Source organism: Callithrix jacchus, chromosome X (genome assembly GCF_049354715.1).
Source record: "Callithrix jacchus isolate 240 chromosome X, calJac240_pri, whole genome shotgun sequence".
Lineage (NCBI taxonomy): Eukaryota > Metazoa > Chordata > Mammalia > Primates > Cebidae > Callithrix > Callithrix jacchus.
The window spans coordinates 105,215,595-105,240,938 of record NC_133524.1 but is presented as its reverse complement, the minus strand read 5'-3'; the positions used below and the strand labels follow the sequence as shown (position 1 = coordinate 105,240,938).

Genomic DNA, 25,344 nt, shown 5'->3' with positions numbered 1-25,344 from the left:
GGCAACAGCAAGCACTTTGCTGGCCGTCTGAAATCAACCAGAAAGCTATTTTGCATGAAGAGAAAGTATGTTGGCTTCTTGGTAGGTTTGGTGTGGCACTGACCGAAATTACCAAGTACAGTATTCTCAGACTGCCTTTGGCTTTAGAACCTGACCTGTCTACCATAATCCCTAGTGTAAGCATTCACTCTGATACCCTTGAACAGCGGGAAGCAGATCTGAAGAACTTCTGCAGGCTTACCTTTCACAGTTGCTCTTGAGACTAGAAAACCACTAATAAGTTGTTCATTTCTCAGCTAGTAACACTTTGGGGCTTCTTCACTGATTGCAAGCATGTATATTGGCTTAGGAGATTTCCTCTGGTTGAGGTAATACTACCAGGAGTTTCTTTTTGGAGTTTTCAGAGGTCAGTAATTGGTACTTACAATCTAGTCTGCTAATGAGGTAACAAATTATTTGTTTGAAGTTAAGATGGAGGAAGCCAAATGACTACCTGGGGGAAGTAAAAATGCATTCTTTAGAGATCCAGTGGGACATTATTTGGAAATAAATAAATAATTTAGGATCATAAAAAACATATTTTGCCTCATTTCACCATAAGTACCTTGGAACACAGCTTCCAATGACTCTTGATAAACTAGGTCTTAGATTAAGTGGTGTTAAGTCATATTTCTGCTGGCTCAGCCCTTAGTTCAAAGTCGAAGATGCATGCTTAATCATGCATGTCAGTTTTATTAATTCACCCTCATTTTGTCACATATGAAAATAAAGCACTTTCCCTAGATTTCAGAAACTAGAAATACTGAGTATTCATCGGAGTATCAATCGCAAAATACAGCACACTTAAATTAGGATAATCTGAGGCGAGTTTAATTAGAAATATATAGATGGTGTGCAGAGGTAATCACAAATGGTTGCTCAGGAATCCAGGTCTAACAGCACAGCAACAGCAGACTTGTCACCATACCCATCACACCTAGACCTGAAAACATGAGAAGGGGTTATTGGAACCAGAAGGGAAGATAATTAAGAATAGCAAGTCATCTTGAGACAGGTAGGGACATTCAATTGAGAGGCACAAGCCAACTTGACGTGACCTCAGAGAGAAGGAGCCATGAAAATAAATACCCTAATCCAACTCTTGTCCCCTCCTCTGATATTCTGCTGGGACTTCCAATTGGTTGAGCCCAACCAGAAGCCAGAGTGTTCAGGGACCCTCTGGGGCAGAAAGCAGGATGACATGTGCTGGTAGAAGGGGAAACAGAAGCTATTTGGCATAAATTTGTATGACATAAGCAATTTGTTATCCTGTAGGGTCAGGTGTTGGGTATGCAGTCCACTAATAAAGAAATAGATAATTAATATTACATATATGTGATTTTACCCCATGTTTTGGGAAACAGACAGTTACACTTGCAAAACCCCCCATTATCTGGCCTAGAGTTAGTAAGATTTGGTAGTCAAAGATAGACTAGCATACCTCTTTTCCAGGGTATATACAGTAAGTCCTCACTTAACGCGCATATAGGTTCTTGGAAACTGTGACTTTAAAGCTAAACGACGTATAACAAAACCATGTTTTTCCTCATCAACATTATAACTGAATAATATTGGACATCGTTTCCCTTAAAGTCACACCTTCTAAAAACATATTGACCATGGGAAGTGAGGATTTACTATATTATGGTCACTGCTTATCTTTCTGGTTGAGTTCATATTGGATTGCTATCTATCATGGTGTTCTACGCTAATAAGCATCCAATCAATATTTGTTGATGTAGAACTCAAGAGACAGGCCTCTCTGGATTCAATTCCAATTTAGGAGTATTGCCACCATACAAACTTTCCAAGTTCCCTGAAAATACTCTAAAAAACCAGTGCTCTAAAGTGGAAATGATATATGATTTTTAAATATTATTCAATTTATTTTGGAGCTGCCTAGGGATGAAGGTGTTTGTATAGTCCAGCTTGAGAACTGAGTTTCTCTGCCAAGGAAACCAACTGAAGTCTTGACTAAACAAAAGTGATTGCTCCTTGCTTCTGTGTTGAGAGGCACGGGAAGTGCTACCAGAGCCAACTCTTAATCAGGCTCTGAAGAAGAAAATCTTCGAGCGCAAAGCTGTCACTTCGTTTTGGATACAGACATTGGGAAACTAGGCCACCTAATAAAATATTTGTTATTGTTTTTATGAGGCTGAAAGAATACATGAAACTTAAAACAGGGAATCTAGAGACAGGACTTTAGACAACCCCAGCACCAACAACGATGAGCTCAAACAGATCATTACACATGCTGACTCATTTTTATAGGCAATAGTGCCCTCTTGTGATTAACTTCTGAATAAACTTTTGATGGTTTGGCGTGACATTGAGGTGAAGAACCTCACTGGCACTACAAGAATGAAAAAGCGTTCTTCAAATTTGGCACCATACAGTCATAAGGTATCCAATATAACCTTCTGTGGAAGCAATGAGTGTGACACCAACATGGCACAGATCAGGCCATAAGCTATAAAACAATTGGAATGTCTACTTTCTTAAACAATGTGTGTGTGTGTGTGTGTGTGTGTGTGTGTATACATATATCTGTATGTGTGTGCATGTGTGTATAATGGAAGTTATTCATGTAGACCTCAACTTTTCAGAAGATACATGTGCACGTGCATGCAGGGATACATGGATGGATACACACACACACACACACACATACACACACACACACACACACAGAGCTATAGAATATTAAGATTTGGTCCTTAAGTAACATCTGAATCATGAAAGATTCATTAACTGGTAAAACCACATTTGGTACACATAACTATTTGGTAGTCAAACTATCTGACTAAGCAGAATAGTTCATTCATTTCCTGCCAATGTGAGAAAATTGTTAATTGTGTATGACTATAAAACTCACCATAGTACTTCTGGAATTTTCACAGATGATAGAAAAGCCAAAAAAAAAAAATACCCACCATAGGTAACTAGTTAAGCAGCTAGATTAGAATAATCTTTGAATAATCCATGACAAGGAATGATTAACAATATTAAGGTCATGGAATGAATTCATGTACTTCAAACAACAAAGCAGGGGTGGGAGTAGTTAGGGGATTTAAGAAACACATAGACTAGCTGCACATGCAACAATTTAAAAATTAGGTGCTGGGATGGGTGCAGTGGCTCATGCCTGTAATTCCAGCACTTTGGAAGGCCGAGGCAGGCGGATTCCTTGAGCTCAGAAGCTTACGACCAGCCTGGGCAACATGGTGAAACCCCGTCTCTACCAAAAATATAAAAAATTATCCGGGTGTGGTGGCCTGCACTTGGGAGGTTGAGGTGGGAGAATCATTTGAACCCAGGAGGAGGAGGTTGCAGTGAGCTGAGATCACACCCTTGGACTCCAGCCTGGATCACAGAGGAGACTGTGTCTCAAAAAAAAAAAAAAATAGTAGGCTCTTTTTGGGCCAAGGTTTTCATTCAGGTACAAATGAGAGGGAAAACTACAAAAGGCAAAATATTTGGAATTAGTGTTTGTGACTATAACAGAAGGGGCAACTTTGAGTGTACACCATGTAGAAAAATCTGTGGGCTTGAGATACGGTGTTTTCAGTTACAATTACTCATTACTGATTTTATGCATGGGACTAAATGGAAAAATAAAGCTAAACTTTGCAATTGGCTAGCCAGAATCAACAAAATGATTATATCATTATCATTGTTTGGATCCTAAATTTTACCACTATAGATTCTAAGCTTTAGGTTTTGCATAGATCCATATTAGGATTTAAAATACTCAAATTGTTTTGGTTGTTTTATCTTTTAGCTGTAACACATATTTTATTATGGAACCTTTTTAATGTCTCTTATTTTTAACAAGTCCTTGACTATTTTAGAGAACTATATGTGTTTGTTCTTAATCATTAGGAATATTAACTCGCTAACCTGCTTTAAACATTATTAATGAATTCTCCCCCAAATAGAAGCCAGTTTCCTTTCTCAGTCGTCAACACAATGTTGTCAAGAAATTTATTATCTCAGAAATATCTTCCATTAGGTAGTTCTCTTCATTGGAAAAAGTTTACATTACTTTGCTTTCTATCCGCTATTAGAGTGATCAAAGTGTGGAGAAACGAATTCCCTGGGAAAAGATGACTTGTTGATGTGCAGATGTGTAATCTATCTGTAAACGAGCAGGTATTTTTACACACAGGCTGAAGAGATACACAACAGACAATCTTTTCAATATATCTTTAATTAAATTGATATTGGTAGGTTTAAAAACATTGAAGTGAGAAGATGACAGCTAAGGAAATAAGGTATCATATGAGTATATATAATAAAATATTTAAAATTTAAAAATAATAAGAAACATCAATTGGCTTTTTGTAACTGAAGAGAAACTAACCAAGTATTGTTTCCCAGTTTTGTACAAGAAGAGACCACAGGAGGATTCTTACATAAGAAGCACAAGGAAAAGAATTGTTAATTTTGTGTGTATGTTTTTGTTTCTCAGAATTGTTTGGAATAACTTTGTCTAGTCATAAATGAGTAAAAACAAGATGTAAGAAACATTAAAACAGGGAGCATATGGTCTTAAGAGATAATCCTGGAGAATATAGCAAAAGACAAATTGCTCTATTAGATATTATAATTTGGTATGTAACATGAACATTTAAAATTCTGATTAAAGTGACTAAAGGATTTGTTTTTTAAAAAATCAAAACAGAACTTAGGGGATAAAATTCAAAATAAATTTACTATCAGTAGTAACTTGACGTAGGAGTATAAATCCTCTCACTTGGATAAACATGAATATAAAATAGTCTGTATTCTAGGGTTTCCTACATTTTCTGTAAAGCGTGATTCAAGCCATGTCATATGTAAATGACTCAACATTTTGAGCTAAAAGGCTGTTTACACAATATACACATTCTTTACTTACAAAGCAAAATAAGCTTAACACTTTTATATTAAAAACCTGGGATACAGCAGGATTAGTAGCACCATGAAAAATAATTCTTCCCCCAAACTGCAGTCTTTTATTTTACTCAGTGTGACTCTTCTCGTAATTGAATTTTTAATGTACCATTTTAGTAACTGGGCAAAATATATAATTTTTCATCTTATAATTCTTGGAGAAAGCCATTCTGGACCCCAAAAGTAAATTTGCTTCCCTATTTCTTTAGTAGAAAAATAGTAGACACCTTGCTCTGGCACATTGCTGAGGTACATCTGAATCTTCGTGGTTACTAGTCAGCATGTTATCTTGGTCATATATACTAGCACCATTAATGGCAGCAGTACTGAATTTGGGGACAATGAGACATTGCATCCTAGGAATTTTATATATTTATATATATGTATATATATCACATTTTAAAACACACAAGGAATAATTCAAAATGTTATGTCCTCTTCATGCACACTTGACATCGGCTAATGCGTGTCCTCAAGTCTCCTGCTTTCAGCGTTTCTGACTGAGGTTTACTGGGAAATAAGAAATAAGACAATCAGATCTACCTTTTCTGGTATTTCAATTCTGTAATTGTTTCAAATTTGCAACCAAACATTCTCTTTGTGTTAGGTAGTTACTAGAACTCTGTTGGTAACTTAATGGTTTACTTTTCAGCCATATAATCTAATGCAGTGACTATTGTGGTTTAAGAGACATTAGTGGCCATAGATATTTTTGTAACTATTCTCTCCACCACCATTATCTTTGTATATTTGTGTCTCCCTTTCATTTTCTATCTTTTTCTCTTTCTCTGATACATTTTTCTAATAGTTACAGGATGAGGGAAATCTGGGAAACCCATGATGAATAGATAATAAGGGCCATAAGAAAAATATCAAGTAGTGATACCTCAAAAGCAGCACATAAAAATAAATTTAAACTGCAGAAAATCAATAGGTTGAGGTATATGTATTATATATGTCCTGCTCATTCAAACACTTAAATGAGAATCTTTAAAACATCCTGGGAAAGGAGACAAGTGGACTGAGAGGGAGAAGACAGATTGTAACTTCAGTTCCTAGGGTGGCCTCAATCTAGTTGAACAGCTGCTGAACTTATTAGGAAGGTCACATAACCTTTCTTTATCTCTGTTTCATTATTGAAGGATTACTACTAAGCTATCACAAACCATACTCACCTAATATTAATCAAGTCTATTTTTCTGACCTGAGTCATGTATATGAGAAGAACAAGCAAGAATGAAATACATGATCCAATAAATTCCTAACATTTGTTGAGGATAAACCATCCATAAATTGTCTCTCTCTTCCCTAGCATGTTTGAAGGAAGCTTTGGACTTGAATTAAAGCTATAAACACTTTACCTGAACATGTCTGACACATCTACAGTTGCCAGCCAAAAGCTGTAGGAGTTGGCGTAGTAGTTACAGGTACCCCTTCCATGACATTCGATGAAGGGAGCTGAACGAAACTCTTCCAAGCAGGAACCAGGGGAGGCTAGGGCTTGACCTGAGCCTTCTGCTCCTGCACTTGTATGCTATAAAAGACAAGGAAAAATGTGCCGCAATACCCATGTGTCATAATAGCTTAGTGAATATCCAAAGATGTGTGCTGAGCTTAGCGAAAAATTCAAATCCAGTGAAAGAACAGGCCCAGAGGTAAGAGAATAGTATCCACATCAAGGGTAATCAACAAAAGTAATGGGCAGATAATGAAAATATGTTACAAGAAATGTGTGAGGGGAACACAGTGCTTGGATAGAAGCTATTTGAAGTTTAAGTTTCTTATTATGCAAATGGAAGGGATTCTTCATATTGGAAAGAAATGTAGGTGGAATGAACACTCAGCTAGGATGACAAATGCAAGGAAGAGTGTATAATACCATCATGAAGGAATAACCAATCCACAGAGAATTCCATCCCTGAGGACAACGGGGAATCTGGATCGTCTGACTGTGAACTGCGATCACCATGGCTGGGGCTTCACATACTGCACATCTGGTAAAGGAAGGGGAGAAGAAACATAATCTACAGAATGAGCATGTGAGAAGTAGCAGTCCTGCTTCATTGGAAGCCTTCCTGGTACAGAAGCCCATTAATGTGTCTTTCAATGATCACAAAAGTTGAACAAAGGCACTTTGGGGATTGCATTTGCATAAGCATTGTCTCCCGATATACATAATAAACTGTAAACTTTTTTCAAAAAAGTGCAGAACCAGTGCAATTGTCTTTTCATTTTCCATTCTGCCCTAGATTTCTATTCATACTTGCTATAGTCGATGCCATAATTGTCATAGGAGTTTGGCTGTTGTATTGTACATATTACTTATTGTCAAAGTGCTCAATTGGAGGGGAGACATTTAGTAATGCTGAAACTGTGGTAAGAGCAATGTCAGAAAGACTGGAAAATCTAAGAAGCAGACACTTTCTCAATCTCCACCCATTATTCTTGGTCCAAAGGACATATATTAAACATCTGACTATATCTGGAGATGTAGTCTTGCCCAACATATCCAGAATGCTGGGCAAGTACACAGGCACTTGGAGATGAGACTGAAATCTATAAAATCAAGTAAAGTAACAAGAGAATGAATATATCTAACACTTGCATATCTTTAATAAAGAACATGAGTGGACCTCCTGACATATGACTGAGGCCAGTTTGGCACTTTACCTAACATAATAGGTAAGACATTTAGAGAAGCTTTTACTCCCAAGAGTTGGGACTGACAAAATTACACACACACACACACACACACACACACACACACACACACACACACACAGTCTCTCTCTCTCCCTCTCTCTCTATTAAATTCCCAAAGCATTCAGGAAAACTTATTTAAAAGGGCACCATGACTTTGCTACTAAGGCTGAACCAGCTTTAATCTTTACATTTAATGTCAAAGGAATTAGACTTTCCAGCAATTCATCCCTTATGGTTACTGAAATCCTGGGTCACGATCAGAATAAAAATGGCAATATCCAACATTCCTAGGAGATTGAATTAAACTAGGTTTCAAAATGGCAAAACTCTAAGAGATCTCTATTAATGGTACCCCACTTCTCTCAGTTACTCATGTTCCAAATCTCAGCTACCACCTCCTCCTTCCATGGCTAATCAACTGCCAAATCCTATCTAGCCTAATAACATGATACATGTACTCCACTGTGAGTTCAAATTTACTTACATCAGGGCTATAGCAATACTCTTCAATCCAACTGGTCTCTCTACCTCAAGACTATCCCTTCTGTAATCGATTGTTACACATTGATGGCTCTATAACCTTTGCTGAAGTGTAGCTCAAAACTACTTTGGGGCTCCTTGTTAAATATCAAATAAATTTCAAACTACAATTTGGTACTGAAGGCCTTCTAATATCTGGGCCCAAGCTAACTTTACAATCTTTTCTCCCAACACAACCTTTACATATTATATCCTAGACACATTAATTTATTAACTATTGTCATTTTATCTACCTAGTATATCTTTTCCCTTTAAAACTGCCTGTGCCTCAAGTCCTTCTAGTCGTTCAAGGACTGACCAGTTCAAGACAAATTTTTTTCATATGGTCATCCCAGATTTCTCCAGTTGAAATTAAACATCTCTTTCCCTATGTTTTATAACATTTTTATTAAATCTAGTGTAGCACTTAACCCAAGTCTGATATATATTAGACTAATTTATGTAATAAATAATTACTACACTGTGAGTTCTCTGGCTATTACACTATGTCTATCATGGGGGCCTGATTAAAAGCAGACCCCCAATAAATATGAGTCAAACTAAATACTTAATTGAATATTAAGAGGTATGTCTGTTCTATCTAACCTAAGAGGAATATCATCAGATGGTTAGCTTTGGACCCAAATCTGACTAGTAAACTAACTGGCGATTAGTAAAAGTCAAAGCTAAACCAATACCTTACCGACTAATGAATGGCTGGATGCCCTGGCCCTTTAAGGGTTGCATGCTCATTGGCATGGGCTCTGGGGTAGAGAGCCAGTAAGAATAGTCATTTCTTGAAGCAAAGTTGCAAACATTATTGATGTTGCAGAACATGAAAGGCATGGTACTAAAACGACGAAGGCAGCTGCCAGCCGTCCCTAGAAAGAATTGGAGAGAAAACAATGAAGGACTGCATGACGATGATACTTTAGTTTTTTCTAAAACGACAGCAAACATCCTTTCAAGGAAACTTGCCCGCCTTTCATAGGTAATAAATATACTATATTTCTTAAATCTAAGATTTACTCATTTTAACATTTATAAAATAAGAATGTATTTTATAATGTATGTTGATATTTATTGTGGTAGCTCATTATATATTCCCCAATGCTGCTTTTAAACTTGTGATGCATCTTGTAAACAATGGTGTCTTATGGAGAATATTTAGTAATTCATCATGTACAAGTGAAGGACACACACTGAGTCCTTAAGATATTTTATCAGTATTTCGTGCTCCAGGCTGCCTTCTCTTCTTCTAAGACATCCTCAGTATGTATCTTGTGTGTATTTGCAATCTCCTTAGACCTAGGGACAATAGTAATGCTGACCAGTGTGCACAGCCACCACAGACAGGTTTGAAGAATAAGTAAAAAAAAGGAAAAATTAAAATACAAGGAAAGATGTGAGGAGAAAACCCACAAACTGAAAAAAAAAAGAAACTAATCTTTGAAATTCAGAGCTAGTAGGGACAAGGGGTTATCTTTACTTGTAATCAAGCCTTTCTTTTCTCATTTACTCACTAAAGAATGGTGAAAATTGCACACTCTTACACTTCTGAAAGTAACATCCAAATTTTTGATATCTAAATTTCATCAGAAGTTTAAATTGATACTGTGCCAGTATTAAGATATTAGCTATTGCTTCTCAGCTCCAAACTCACCATTCTGTATTCCACTTTGTAATAGCAGGGACAAGGAACTTGCAAACCACGTTTCTACCTTGCCAGCTTTCATTTATGGTGTTTCATAAGTATTGATATTTAAGAATAAACTTTATATCACTCTTTAAGATGCATCCAATAGAATGATTTGAAACAACATTAATCATTGTAGAAAATATAGAAACTTGTCTTTGACAGTTGGAAATTATACATTGTTCCTTCTACATTTAAACATTGTATTTCCATTCCACTTTTCTCACAGTTTTATCCTAATGTAACATGTTTTTATTTTTGAAAGTTTTTATTGATCATGCTATCATATTTCTCAAAAATTAACACTGAATATACCTTTTAAAAATTTTTTGTGACTATAAGACTTTACATGTTAAATGTTATATTTTGACCTGTGTTATTATTATAATTCACAACTGATCAAAATATATGTATTATAAATTTTTATATAATTATTACAAAGAAACTTGTATTAGAAATGTATTTCTTAGTAAGATGGATTAAAAGTGAATTACAGAGCTTGAGTTAATGGAGATTTTAACAAAATCATTAATTTATTAATTTTTTTTTCATGTTCCCCAAGATGATGGGTAACATGAAAATTTTTTTATATGTATATAATGCATAGTGATCAAGTCATAATATTTAAGGTTTCCATGTACAGTACATTTTTTAAGTATAGTCATTCTCCTCTGCTATCAAATATGGAATAATTCCTTCTATCTTACTGTATGTTTGTATCCCTTAATCCAATTCTCTTCCTCCTCCCCCATCCCCAAACTTACCCTTCCCAGTCTCTGCTATCTGTCATTTCACTCTGCCTTTATGTGTTCAAATTTTTAGCTCCCACATATAAGTGAGAACATGTGATACTTCTCTTTTTGTGCCTGACTTATTTCACTTAAGATAATGACTTCCAGTTCCAAACATGACATTATTTCATTCTTTTATATGGCTGAATAATATTTCATTGTGTATATATACCACATTTGCTTTATCTATTCATCCTTTGTTGGATACTTAGGTTGATTCCATATCTTTGTTATTGTAAATAATGCTACAATAAACACGTGAGTGCAATGATTCCCTTGGTATATTAATTTCTTTTCCTTTGGGGAAATATCCAGTAATGATATTGCTGGATCTAATGGCAATTGTATCTTTAGCAGAACTGTTATTTTGAATTGTGCCTTTGAAATTGTCTGTCAGACGTTTTCATACTTCAAGACAACTTGCCAGAGTATGACTCTCACAATGTGGGGAATGCATGACAGTGAAAGGAAATACAGGAAAAGAGATTGCTCAAAGCACATCTGCTAAAGTCAGATTTACTTTAGGAGAAGGTATATATAGAAATAAAGGCGTTAAAAATTGATTTTTAACAAACTATGCCTCTGTGCTTCTTGAAAATCCTTCATGTATTCAAAGAGATATGGTTAGTTCAGACTGAAGATGACTAATAAAAGACCAATAGATCTTAAACATGTATTATCAGAATTATTTGGAATTTTTATACAATAAATTTGGCATAGGATAGGAGTCTTCCAAAAATTTCCTAGGTTAAAAATCACTGATTTATTCTAATACATCCATTGTAAAAACTGGTTCAGAAAAACCTGACTGACTCACAGTCATATAAGAGTGAACATGGCAAAATTTAAAAAGAAGTGGATTTAGAATTGGCATGTGTTGGATTCAAGTCTTATCTCCATCACTTTCTGACTGTGTAAGGTTTTACTTAGTAATTTAACCTATTAGCCAGTCTCTTTGTGTATAAAATATAAAAGCAGAATATTTGTATATATTTTTATTAATCATAGTTGTATAAATTTAATTAGACAATGGATATGAAGTGCCTTGTACATTATAAGGTAGTTTATAAACAAAACTAAGCTCCTGCCTTATTTGGGACAGAACTGAAAATACTCCTAGTATCATAAGGAAAAGAAAAGAAAGGTAAATAAAAGGAAGGCCCATAATGCTGAAATCAGGAGTGTCTGGTTGAACCTGTGGCTGTCCACAATGATGTAGAATTCCAGGTTATAGTTTCCAAATGTTTGAAGAGAGAGTGATCCCATATACTCCCAAAGCCCTCTATACCTTATAGTCATAAGACTTTAATAGACTAATTGTTCTCATTTTTTTTTCTCCCAGACAAAAAAGCTTTAGTATTTTAATCCATCTTCTCTGTCCTCTTTCTTACATACTATAATCTTTCCACTAATTCAACACAGACCGCATTTATTCAATCAGGAGGTGATTGTTACTTTAACATCAAAATTATAGCTGCCTCTATCTTTGCTTAGTCGTCAAGATATCTCCAATGTGATCCTTGTGTTAGCCCCAGCAGAGCCTCTGCAATCCAGGACCATCCTAGGATCTTGGGCTCTGTCATGGCCTTCCTGTGTCTGATGCCTAAACTGTACCAGAGTCAGGGCCAGTTTATAGCCTCCAAATCTGACTGTTCTTATTTGAGCAAATACATGGATTCTGAAAAGTTATAATTACATGCTGATAGCAGATTCTATCTTCTCTTTGCATTATGCTTTTTTAATTTCATAGTGCTCAAAACTTCTAATGGTTCTTATTGACCTGGTAGGTTAGGGATTTGAAGTTTAAAGTTCAATTATAAGTTAGACTCCAACAGTGTAGAGAGAATGAACATAAAAGAAGAATTTCATGGGAGAAAGACTAGAGAAAAATCAACCTTAAGATATTTAATTATTCTAATTATTTAGATATTTATTCAATTAAATTATGGAAAGATAATTACTAATTTAATGAAGATTTCTCAATTTTAAAATTTAAAAAGATATAATAAAGCAAAAAAGAGAAAGGTAGCAGGTGAAAGTTGAAAAGAAGAAAAAGGAAATACAAGTAGATGAAAAAAAGAATATGTAGAAGAAAGCTATTGGGCGAACCCTTACATTATTTGGTTTCATAAAATGACCTATGACCACTGACTTACATTTAAATGAATATCTTTACTCTGGAGGGCCAGAACTGGCTGGTAGGTATGGCCATATGCCTTGGAAAAACAGGGAGTAAAGCTGACCTCCGGGGTCTCTGCTGCTGCAGAACTGTTTCCACAGAATGAATGGCCCAGCCAATGAGACCTCAGGAAGCCTCTCATCATAGCAATCCCAGAAACTGGGAGCCCAGACTATCTTCTTAAATGTTTTTATAGGGGCAAAGGGGATAGTCAGTCTTAAAAGAAACAGCCCCAGGTAAGACAAGGAGACTTCAAAAGTCTCATCCAAAGTCAAAATTCCAGGAACACAATTCATGGGGATGGAAGAATCCTTGAGAGTGATTCAGTCCAGTCTCATCCCATCAACCTAGCTGCCCACCCCAGTATAGGGAAGATACATGGGAAGACTTTAAATGAACTGGATTTTGTACAGAAATGTCATACTTTATATAGCTTTAAATGAGTATGGTAATAGTTCATAAAGCTAAGGCACTTATTTTAAGAACTATAACATAATTAAGCAATGACCTTATTTTCTTTGATCTAAGAACCAAGATTCTCTTCAGAACTTATCTTTCAACTTGATGAGGACCAGTTTCAAAGAAGAGGTAACTATCTCTGATGAATTATAAACACTGCACACTTAAGCAGCTGCTATACTGCAGAGACCAGGAAAACTGTTTCCTTAATAACTAATCTAACTAAAAGTAAATGTGGCCCTTTTGAAATGATTTGCTTTAGGCCAATAATTGTATCTCACAAGGGCTAATTAATGCTTTGAATTAAAGGTTAAATATTATTTATTTAAAAATCAGAGTGAATATATTCAGTTGCCTTTGGCATAGTTTTCAATTTGGAAGACCCAAAAGAATAGATAGAGGCACTTTGGCCAAGGCTACTCTAGAACCCAGTAGTATTTTTGAAACAAAAACAAAATGCACAGTAATAAATTAGATATTGATTATCTCACCCAAGTCTTGACCATGGGCTCTTTTATTTCCTTGTACATACAGGAGAGAAAAGCCTTCATAGACCTGAAGTGTTCCCTGCGGGCACTGTGGCGCATCCATTGTCTGGCTGTGGCGTGTAATAAGAAATCCATGCGCAATAGATGAGGTTCCAGGGGGACCTGGGGGACCTTGCAATCCATCTGGCCCGGGGGGACCGTCCAAACCACGGGTACCTGTTTCCATGAAATCATCAGTATATAAGATTAAGTACGCTGTGATCTAATCTTATGGTTATTGATAAAACCTCATTTTTTATCAATAAAAAACCTCAACTAGTTAATTTATTTGATATTTAAAGAGTGTCTATAAAGATATCATGGGCTAGGAGACAAATAAAATATGCTTATTTGGAGAGCCTGTATGTTATTTAACCTTTTATTGTAGTAAAAGAATCTGAACCCCATGGCCAAATTTCAGCCTGCTGTTTTGTTCATCACTGAGAAAGGAAGGGTGTGGTTGCCGTCAATCTGCCAGCTTCAGTGCTGAAAACGTTTTCCTATGAATCTGTCTGGGGAAATTATTCTCAGGCATACCTTTTTGTGTAGAGAACAGGCAGAACATTCTAAAGAAGTATTTTCAAAATGCCTATTTTCAATCTACCACTGGCTTCCCTTCCTAATTTAACCTCTTGGTTTGAGTTCATTTAAGAATTCTCTGTATATGCAGGCCTTTGGCCAGTGTGTGTGTAAATTCTCATTTTTGGGAAACTTCATAGAAACACCGGTGATGAAGATGACACTAACTTGTTATTTCCCTAGAAATATAGCATTAATGAAATGGCAGGGCATTGACTCTAGGAAGGCTATAGGTGTCACCACTCTGCCATGTTGCCACTGATATTTAAAATACAAACTCTTCATGTTTGTTTAATTTAGAGTCATATTTATATAATCAAGAGTTGTTAACATAAATTAATGATCTATAAAATGTATGATACTCTACTTCTATTTTAGAAATCTTAACATTAGTATATCTTTTTATTTTAAGTTGACTCAAATTATTTTTGGAAGTAAGTTGAGTACAGATTCAAAACTGAATGATACCAGACTCAATATTATCAGGGGCACCTATTAATGCTTCTAATATCAATTTATAATCTCAGTATGAGATGTCACCATGACTCTTAAAGGTTAAACTTTTCCTTTATATTTGCTGCTCTTTATGAAAGAAATTACAGCCTACTGTGATATTTCCAAATGTAGAAATATTCACAATAGTTTCAAGATGGTCAAGGGATTTAAATCAATATACTGAAAATATCCTGAACAAGTAAGTACAGTGAGTGCCTGGAAAATTCCCACCGTGAGAAACAACTGAACTTTCCAACATTCTAAATACAAATAGAAGCAACCTTGTATGCTTCTCTATTAGTGACAAATCTCCTAATTATGTGCTTTCCTATTTTCCCCAGCTCCACATTCACCAGTCAGCTATGCTAACATCAAGAGAAGATCTCGTAGCTCTAAGTAGAGGCCCTATGTCCAGAGGTCTCTCAGATGCAAAGACTTTCCTTCCACCAACATGTTTTATTTGTCTCACCTGGCTGTCCTGGAAGACCTGGGTCTCCTTTGCGCCCTCCTGCACCATCAAAGCCAGGGAGTCCATTGCGTCCAGGATCTCCTGGAGGACCAATTGGACCTACAGGAAAAGAAATGAGGTATTCAAATATGGGTAAAATAATTTCACATCTGGACAGATCTGGGAGACATAAGATTCTCAAGGCACTAAATTCATAATCTGGTTTTGTCTTAAATCCAGATAAATGAAGAGATAACTCAAGTCCAGGACCAAAGAAGAAAACAAGGATTTAGCTTTAGTTTTAAATATTCCATTTGCTTCTGAGATGCTCTCACTGGAGTTGTGTTCTCTTTGTCTTCAGAATCAGACAGGCATTTCTGTCTCAATTTTTCTTTTCTATCCCACCATAAGTTACTGTCCAGTATACTTTGTTTTTGATAAGACAGTCACTAGATCACTTAATAAGGGTGAAAGACTGAAGAAGTTAGTTCTAGCTTTCTTGTGTAATGATTAATGAAAGTTGCCTATAAGCATAGAGTCAAATGGCCAGCTAGACAGCAATTAATTTAAAAGACAAGGGGCTTCACAGTGGGGAAACTGATTGTCCACCAAATCAGCCTTCAATCTTTCTGCTGCATGAGTTACAGAAAGCACCGGATCTTAAATGCATTTTCATTTTATTATAATTTTTTTTAACATTAACCTAGTTGTTCAAATTGGAAGAGCCAGAGGGGCTAAAAGTAACCTGACATGGCCTAAAAGAAATTCAACCATGAGAAATTAACACTATCAAGAGAAAAGGAAATGAGACTTGTGGTAGTCTGATATTCTACTAGGAGCTTAGACTCCTATTGTCAGAGACAACCTCTGAAATGTAAAAGAAGAACTAGGGAAATGTTCTCAAATAAGCCTTAAAAGAACGATCTGCATAGGAGTGGTAAAAGAGGGCATCCTCGTCTTGTGCTGTTTTCAAATGAAATGCTTCCAGCTTTTGCCCATTCAGTATGATATTAGCTGTGGGTTTGTCATAAATAGTTATTATTTTGAAATAACATTCCATCAATACCTAGTTTATTGAGAATTTCTAGCATGAAGGGGTGTTAAGTTTTATCAAAGGCCTTTTCTGCATCTATTGAGATAATCATGTGATTTTTGTCATTGGTTCTGTTTATGTGATGGATTATGGTTATTGATTTACATATGTTGAACCAGGCTTGCACCCCAGAAGCCTACTTGATCATGGTGGATAAGCTTTTTTATGTGCTGCTGGATTTGGTTTGCCAGTATTTTGTTGAGGATTTTTGCATCGATGTTCATCAGGAATATTGGCCAGAAATTTTCTTTTTTTGTTGTGTCTCTGCCAGATTTTGGTATCAGGAAAATGTATGCCTCATAAAATGAGTTAGGGTAAAGTCCCTCCTTTTCTGTTGTTCAGAATACTTTCAGAAGGAATTGTACCAGCTCTTCTTTGTACCTCTGGTAGAATTTGGCTATGAATCTATCTGTTCCTGGGCTTATTTTGGTTGGTAGGCTATTAATTACTGCCTCAATTTCAGACCTTGTTATTGTCCTATTCAGGGATTCGACTTGTTCCTGGTTTAGTCTCAGGAGGGTGTATATGTCCAGGAATTTGTCCATTTCTTCTAGATTTCGTAGTTTATATGCATAGAGGTGTTTATAGTATTCTTTGATGGTAGTTTGTATTTCTGTGGGATCAGTGGTGATATCCCCTTTATTATTTTTTATTGTGTCTACTTGATTCTTCTCTCTTTTCTTCCTTATTAATCTAGCTAGTGGTCTATCTATTTTTTTAGTCTTTTCAAAAAACCAGCTCCTGAATTCCTTAATTTTCTGAAGGGTGTTTCATGTCTCTATATCCTTCAGTTCTGCTCTGATCTTAGCTATTTCTTGTCTTCTGCTAGCTTTTTAATTTGTTTGCTCTTGTTTCTCTAGCTGTTTTAATTGTGATGTTAGCATGTTGATTTTAGATCTTTCCCGCTTTCTTTTGTGGGCATTTAGAGCTATAAATTTCTCTCTAAACACTGCTTTAGCTATGTCCCAGAGTTTTGGTACATTGTATCTTTGTTCTCATTGGTTTCAAAGAACTTATTTACTTCTGCCTTAATTTTATTATTTACCAAGTAGTCATTCAGGAGCAGGTTGTTCACTTTCCATGTAGTTGTGTGGTTTTGAGTGAGATTCTTAATCCTGAGTTCACTCCTATTCAACATAGTGTTAGAAGTTCTGGCCAGGGCAATCAGGTAAGAGAAACTAATAAAGGGTATTCAAATAGGAAGAGAGAAGTCAAATTCTCTGTATGCAGATGAGATGACTGTACATTTAGAAAACCCCATCATCTCAGCCCAAAACCTCCTTAAGCTAATAAGCCACTTCAGCAAAGTCTCAATAAACAAAATCATTGTGCAAAAATCATAAGCATTCCCATATACTAATAATAGCCAAATCATGAGTGAACTCCCATTAATTATTGCTATAAAGATAATGAAATATCTAGTAATACAGCTTACAGGGGATGTAAAAGACCTCTTCAAGGAGAACTACAAACTACTGCTCACGGAAATAAGAGAGAACACAAATAAATGGAAAAACATTCCATGCTCATGGATAGGAAGAATCAATACCGTGAAAATGGCCATACGGTCCAGAGTAATTTATAGATGTAATGCTATCCCCATCAAGTTACCATTGACTTTCTTCACAGATTAAAAATAAAACGACTTTAAATTTCATATGGAACCAAAAAAAAGCCCGTATAGCTAAGACAATTCTAAGCAAAAAGAACAAAGCTGGAAGCATCACACTACCTGACTTCAAACTATATTACAAGGCTACAGTAACCAAAACAACATGATACTGGTACAAAAACAGATATATAGATTAATGGAACAGAATAGAGGCCTCAGAAATAACACCACACATCTACAACCATCTGATCTTCGAAAAACCTGACAAAAACAAGCAATAGGGAAAGGATTCCCTACTTAATAAATAGTGTCGGGAAAACTGGCTAGCCATAAGCAGAAAGCTGAAACCAGACTCCTACCTTACAACTTAAACCAAAATTAACTCAAGATGGATTAAAGACTTAAATATAAGGCCTAAACCCATAAAAAACCTAGAAGAAAATCTAGTCAATACCATTCAGGATATAGGCATGTGCAAAGACTTTATGACTAAAACACCAAAAGCAATGGCAACAAAAGCCAAAATTAACAAATGGGATCTAATTAAACTAGAGAGCTTCTGCACAGAAAAAGAAACTATAATCAGAGTGAACAGGCAACCTACAGAACAGGAGAAAATTTTTGCAATCTATCCATCTGACACAGGGCTAATTTCCAGAATCTACAGAAAACTAAAAACAAATTTACAAGAAAAAAACAAACAACCTCATCAAAAAGTGGGAGAAGGATATGAACAAACACTTCTCAAAAGAAGACATTATATGGCCAGCAAATATATGAAAAAAAACTCATCGTCACTGGTCATTAGAGAAATGCAAATAAAAACCATAATGAGATACCATCTCATGGGAATTAGAATGGTGATCATTAAAAAGTCAGGAAACAACAGATGCTGGAGAGGATGTGGAACAATAGGAACACTTTTACACTGTTGGTGGGAGGGTAAATTAGTTCAACCATTGTGGGAGACAGTGTGGGGATTCCTCAAGGATCTAGAACCAGTGATAGACTAGATAAAGAAAATGTGGCACATGATACACCATGTAATACTATGTAGCCATAAAAAAGGATGAGTTCATGTTTTTCACAGGGGCATGGATGAAGCTGGAAACCATCATTCCCAGAAAACTAACACAGGAACAGAAAACCAAATACTGCAGGTTCTCACTCATAAGTGGGAATTGAACAATGAGAACACATGGACACAGGGAGGGGAACATCATACCCTGTGGCCTGTTGGGGGTGGGAGGTTAGGGGAGGGATACCATTAGGAGAAATACCTGATATAGATGATGGGTTGATGGGTGCAGCAAACCACCATGGCACATGTATACCTATATAACAAACCTGCATGTTCTGCACATGTATCCCAGAACTTAACGTATAGAAAAGAAAGAAAAAAACGATGATCTGCAATGGTACCTGGTAAACCTTGAGGTCCTGGGGGTCCTGGTAGACCTTTTAACCCAGGCTGGCCTGGGATTCCTGGAGGACCAGCATCTCCTTTGATTATAATACTCTGTCCTGAAGGACCAGGTAATCCAGGAGGACCTAAGAGGCAAAACGTACAAATTTGAAGGAAAAGAGAAAGGTCACAAAAAAATGAAAGCCAAAGTGACCTAAGTTCAGTACAAGAATTGGTGTGAGAGAAACCAGTTATTGAACTGCTGCCCCATCTAACAGAAATCTGTTTAGGAAAACAACCATTATCTCTCCCCAAAATTGGAAAATAATTTTCTTAGGTCAGTGGAAAAATTAGGCATATCATTCCTATTTTCAAGCATTGAATATTACTCAGTTACTAGAACGTCTCATCCATTATAACACTGATGTCAGGGGAAGACAATTTTATTCCCTTACAGGTCCATTCGGATTCCACAATCATTTGCAGTTTTTGCTTGCTGTGCTTGTTAAGTGACTCAATGAACTAGTAGGGGAATTTAGCAGATTCCCTATTTTTCAGTTTATAAGAAACCTCTATAGGCCTCTTAGCAAAAAGAACTATTTGAATATCACAAATATTTTTAAAAAATCATATTTGACTTCCTCTTATGATCTGTTCAATTGAATTTGGGAAAGTTACTATAGAAGCTAATCTCAAGGAAGCATTTTTGTTGATCCTGCATCTATCTTAACTTTGAAAGGTCTGCTATCAATATTATGTTAATATAATTGAAAATTCAAGAGATTAGTAAATAAAGGGAGAGCCTTGTTTATTTTCCCTCAGTTGTTGGGGACTTAGCCTCTGACAATCTGGCTGAAAGACAGAATGAAAACTTCCAAATTATTTAAAGCATCCAAGTATCAGGTATAACTATCTTCAGGCTTAAGTCTTACCTGGAGGACCAGTAAGTCCTGGTTCTCCCTCAGGGCCAGCTGATCCAGGTACTCCACTGGGTCCTTTCATGCCTGCAAGGAAGGTACATACAGTAGCATGGCAAAGCAACAGGGCTACAATCTTCACCCAGTCAAATCAGAAAATGGCTATCTTGTCCCACAGGAGTTTAATATAAAGGGAAACCTCAAAAATCCCTTCAAATACCTGGGAATCCTGGAACACCAGGGAGACCAGGATCTCCTTTCATTCCATTGAGACCCGGCCGGCCAGGATTACCCTGAATAAATAAATTCATTAATGTTACAAAAAGATGCAGTGGGAGGAGGAAGTGAAGTGAGGGCATAAGAATTGCAAAGTGGAATATAACACTGTTTCTAGAGTCAAACTTCCAAGACTGTAATCCCAATTCTGCCTTTTATTAGCTTTTGTGAACTGAATTGATTATTTAACCTCTACGATTCATAGTCTTCTCACCTTGAATGTGGAGAAAATAACAGTATCTACTTCATAGGGTTGTGGTGAGGATTAAATGAGACAGTTCATATTGTTAAAATATACCCCTGGCTGACAGACAAAATGAAATTCCCATGGCTAACTGAGGTGCACAAAGTTAAAACACAACCAGCTGGCCATGGTTGGGTAAGGGAAGGGTCACATACCCTGTGTTCTTCGAAAGATGTTGTAAAAATGTCACAGATCTCTCTTTCTAGAATCAAGTCAAACGAGTGTGAAGATAAACTGTGGCATGAACACACCCCCTGCCCACTGGCCATTTATGGCAGACTTCTGGCTTTGGTCTTGGAAACCACCTGATGAGGGCTCAAATATTTCAATCAATCAGAACAGAAGCCTGAACCTTCATTTGCATAAATGGACCTGATTGAGAACATGGGTGAGAACTTTTGCTCTGTAAGCCAAATCCTCCCTTTGATCTTCAGAGAGCACACTTTCACTTGTACTGAAACCTGTGCCTTCCCAATCTGCAGATTGCTTTTATAGAAAATAAAGCTCTTCCTTTTTCTCCTGCAGATCTCATTGTCTTTTGCTAACAATATTAAGTCCTTAGTACTGGTGTGTGATGTGTACTTAGTAAAAGGTAACTATTATTTTATTCTTTTTTTTTCTTTCTTTTCTATAGAGATACGGTCTCACACTATGTTGCCCAGGCTGGCCCCAAACTCCTAGGATCAAGCAATCATCCCACCTCAGCCACCCAACTACAGGAAGAATATAGAATAGCAAGATTATGTAGGAGGCTTTTGCTCTACTTCAGGTGTGGGACAATGAAGCTTATATTAGTAAGAATGAAGCAGGAACAAGCCTGAAGCATCTTATTATGGAATAATATTTAAAAAGTGTTAAAAAATAGTTGCAGGGAAGTACATATCAGAAAAACATCAAATCCCAGTTTGAAGGGGATTCCGAATCTGGAACAATGAAAGCATCAAAATAAGTAATGACATTTTAGAAATTGTAAATTAGTAGAAAACATGGGAAAAATGAGTCCACAATGATAATAAATACATACATAAACCAGAGAGAAGGGAAGGCTCTTGCTTACAGTAGGGCTGACTAGTTTATGTGGAGGTAGTGCTAGAGTTTGAACAACATCTTTTTGCCACTATCCCAGTAGAGATTGGTTGAAGCAAAATCATTAATAGATTTTAAATCTAAGGGAAAATTTTGATGAGGAGTGGTATATATGCAGTATCTTAATGTGCCTTTCTAAACCTTTGCTTATTAGTTGCAAGGAAAAACAATAATGATACAGTGGAGACACTGAGCAACAACGTGACTGGATGATGAAAACTAAAATCACAAATAAGGGGCAGATAGAATCATGGACCTCCTTATCTGTTAGCCTGAGAAGGACACAGCATCGCTCATGTAGTATTCCAGCTGGGGATGGAATCTAATTATGAATAAACATCAGACAAAAAAGGAATATTCTAATTAACAATGGGGGTGGGGGTACAATTTTTTTTTTTTAATGTTGAGGTCATGAAGAAAAGAAAACAGACTTAGGAACTGTTCCAGATTAAAGAAGATTAAAGAGATATGATAATTCAATGGAAAACATGACTTGGCCAAGATCCTGTACTGGAGGAAGAAATACTAAGAAGATTATTAGATTATTGGACCCAATTGGAATATGAAAGATAGAAATTAACATATATCCACGTTAAATTTTCTGAAGTTTGTAAGTGTACTGTGGTTATATAACTTAAAAAAAATTTTAGAGACAGGGTCTTGCTATGTTGTCCAGGTTTGTCTCAAATTCCTGGCCTGAAGCAGCCCTCCTGCCCCAGCCTCTAAAGTTGCTGGGATTACCGGCTACAGCCATGGTATTTGGTAAGAATTTTATAAAATATAAACAATCCCACAGCTTTTATCGTCATCTTTTAATAACAGATGAGAATATTTTCAATCTTAAGAAATATGCATTAAAATATTTAGTGGTAAAGGGGATGACAGATGACACTTATTCTTAATTGTTTCTGGAAATATTCATATGTATAGGGAGTGAATAGAGAATGAGTAAACAGAAGTATATTTTTAAGTCTAGGTAACTGGTAGAATAGTTATGGCATGGGGAAAAAGATTAGATTTCAAAAAGCTTTAAAGACCACTACTTTTAATACATTTTTTCTGCTATAAAGCAGTCTTCAGAAATAAAAGACAGTCCAGATTGTGTTGGCTGCCAGATCCACCAGCAATCATCTTGAACAAATGGAGGCAGCGTTGAGAACCCATAAAGAGGAATGTGACTCTCTGGGTCACTCAAACCAACAGACAGCACATGAGTGAATATGCTATTATTCTCTTATTGTAGGTGAAGACAGAAACCCATTGTATGTTTTCCTCATAGATACAAAGCAGAAGTATGCAGTGGAGCTGACATTTGACCCTAATTCAATCTAATTTCAAAGTTTAAAATATTCTTCTATTCACCATAATTACTTCCCTATGGGTAGATTTATCTATATGCAGTGGTCTAATATACATGTCTCCTTTGCATAAATTTGCTTTCACTGAAATGAAGGCTACTCAAATCCAAATACTATGCATGCCAAAGATTCCAGATAAAGTCTCTTTTCAGGAACTCTTTGACTATAATACAGCAAAGTTCCTTAAGGAGACTATAGGAAACTTACCTGCTACTCTCTTTTTAATTCACCTGTGAGCCACACATAGAACATTGTACAATGAGTGTTAGTTTAAATGATGCAGCTTAGAATTCACATTTTTAATACACATATACTCTTCTCATCAAATATCTACTCCCATTTCCTACCTGGAGTCCTGGTTGTCCTTGATCTCCTTTCAAACCAGGCAAACCAGGTAGCCCAGGTTGGCCTGGGTTCCCCTTCTCTCCTTTAATACCTCCATTTCCAGGGAGACCCGGGGGACCTTCTGGACCTGGTAGACCTTGATAATGCACAACAAATGGCCACATTTCAGTATAGCATAAAAGTAGCAATAAAGTCAGGCTTTAAAATTATCAGTCATCTTTCTATTAGTTTTTAGAATAAAACCCAGACAACATTAAAATATATAGACCTGTGCTAATTCCCTTTCTAATATAAATTGCACCAGATTCATTTTGTTATTAATACTGATTTTCAGACTCTTTTAGGTTATATTTTATTATATATTAAATTCAATATAATAACATCTAAAATAGACTTATGACATAACAATGTGTGTTTCTGTAATCCTTAACAAAGAGTTTGACTTAAAGTGAAATTAAACAGAAACTGTAGGGTACTTTCTCAAATTGGAGCATGCATCAGAATCAACTAGAGGGCTTGTTAAAACAGATTCCTGGGCCCACCCCCAGAGTTTTGGATTCAGTAAGACTGAGGAGAGTGGTCTGAAGGCAGTGAGTTATCTCAATTTATTGTTCAGTTATAGATTGAACTCCTTTTTCAACTCTTTCCTCCCTTCTCATTACTGCACTTGACCAGTCTTAAGAATAAATAATTTAGAAAAAAGAGACTTAGGAGAGGCCCAATAATTTGCATTCTAACAAGTGCCTTGTGGAAATTAAAGCTGCTAGTTCCAGGACCACACTTTTAAGCATCACTGCTGTAGGGCAATCAGAGATTCAAGCCATTTGTCTCATTGTGATTAAAATCAAATTGCTTTATTTGCAAGTAGTTACATTTACTCAGCTTTTATTACTATGCATGCAGATAGTAATTTAAACAAACTAATTTCATTTTAGTGATATGCTTGATACATAGTAATTTTTTAAAATATGGATTCAATAAAGTACTTTAAAAATTTATTTTTAAATGTTTTCATATTCTTTACATTTTACATATTTTGCAAGAAAAATAAAGAATTCTGTATGTATCTTGTGAATAAACAAAATAATTCAAAACAGGATTTTGCTTAGCATTTTTACGTATACTATATTTTTAACTTGTTTTTCTAAATCAAGATATCAGGTCCATTAAGCAACCAGGGAGATCTTATCATTGGCCAAGTCTTTTGTCACCAGGTGGCAAATAGGTGCTACTTGGTTGTAGAGTGTTCAGTGGCTGAGGCTGAGACTAAGTAATCCCACCTTAAGAAAATAATTGCAAAACTCTAAGTAATGAACAGCCAATAGTTAGCATTTATACCTTCTCTCCTCTGGTAATTTCAGATTTTATTGATTTCGATAAAAAACGAAGATATGTAGGGATTATTTTTTAAGGAACTATAATAGGCACTTGTTATGAATATAGAATAGAGTTCATCCTTACATATGGACAAAGGGTTGTCTTTTTAATCTAAAATAAAATTCAGTCCCCTTTCCAATACTTTTAAGATTCAGAATCAATGGCAAAATAACTAACAAGGCAGAATGACACATGATTAAGAACACTGGACTCTGGAGCTAGAATGCTGGGTAACAAACCCAGTTCCATTAGTCATTAGCT

The 25,344-nt window shown here is 36.0% G+C and overlaps 1 protein-coding gene across 2 annotated transcripts in view; it reads right to left on the bottom strand.

The window, feature by feature from the left end:
* Positions 1 to 4,233: 4,233 nt before the first annotated feature.
* COL4A5 (collagen type IV alpha 5 chain) overlaps positions 4,234 to 25,344 on the bottom strand; it is a 250,831-nt gene continuing 229,720 nt past the window's right edge. For both annotated transcript variants that reach the window (XM_078363412.1, XM_035287997.3), the window contains 10 exons: positions 23,709 to 23,842; positions 20,618 to 20,690; positions 20,413 to 20,484; positions 19,498 to 19,626; positions 15,392 to 15,490; positions 13,813 to 14,025; positions 8,900 to 9,077; positions 6,854 to 6,968; positions 6,336 to 6,508; positions 4,234 to 5,484 (listed from right to left, as the gene is read on the bottom strand). In XM_078363412.1, coding sequence (XP_078219538.1) covers positions 5,403 to 5,484; positions 6,336 to 6,508; positions 6,854 to 6,968; positions 8,900 to 9,077; positions 13,813 to 14,025; positions 15,392 to 15,490; positions 19,498 to 19,626; positions 20,413 to 20,484; positions 20,618 to 20,690; positions 23,709 to 23,842 — 1,268 coding nt within the window. In that variant the 3' untranslated portion in view covers positions 4,234 to 5,402. The remainder of the gene's footprint in view (positions 5,485 to 6,335; positions 6,509 to 6,853; positions 6,969 to 8,899; positions 9,078 to 13,812; positions 14,026 to 15,391; positions 15,491 to 19,497; positions 19,627 to 20,412; positions 20,485 to 20,617; positions 20,691 to 23,708; positions 23,843 to 25,344) is intronic.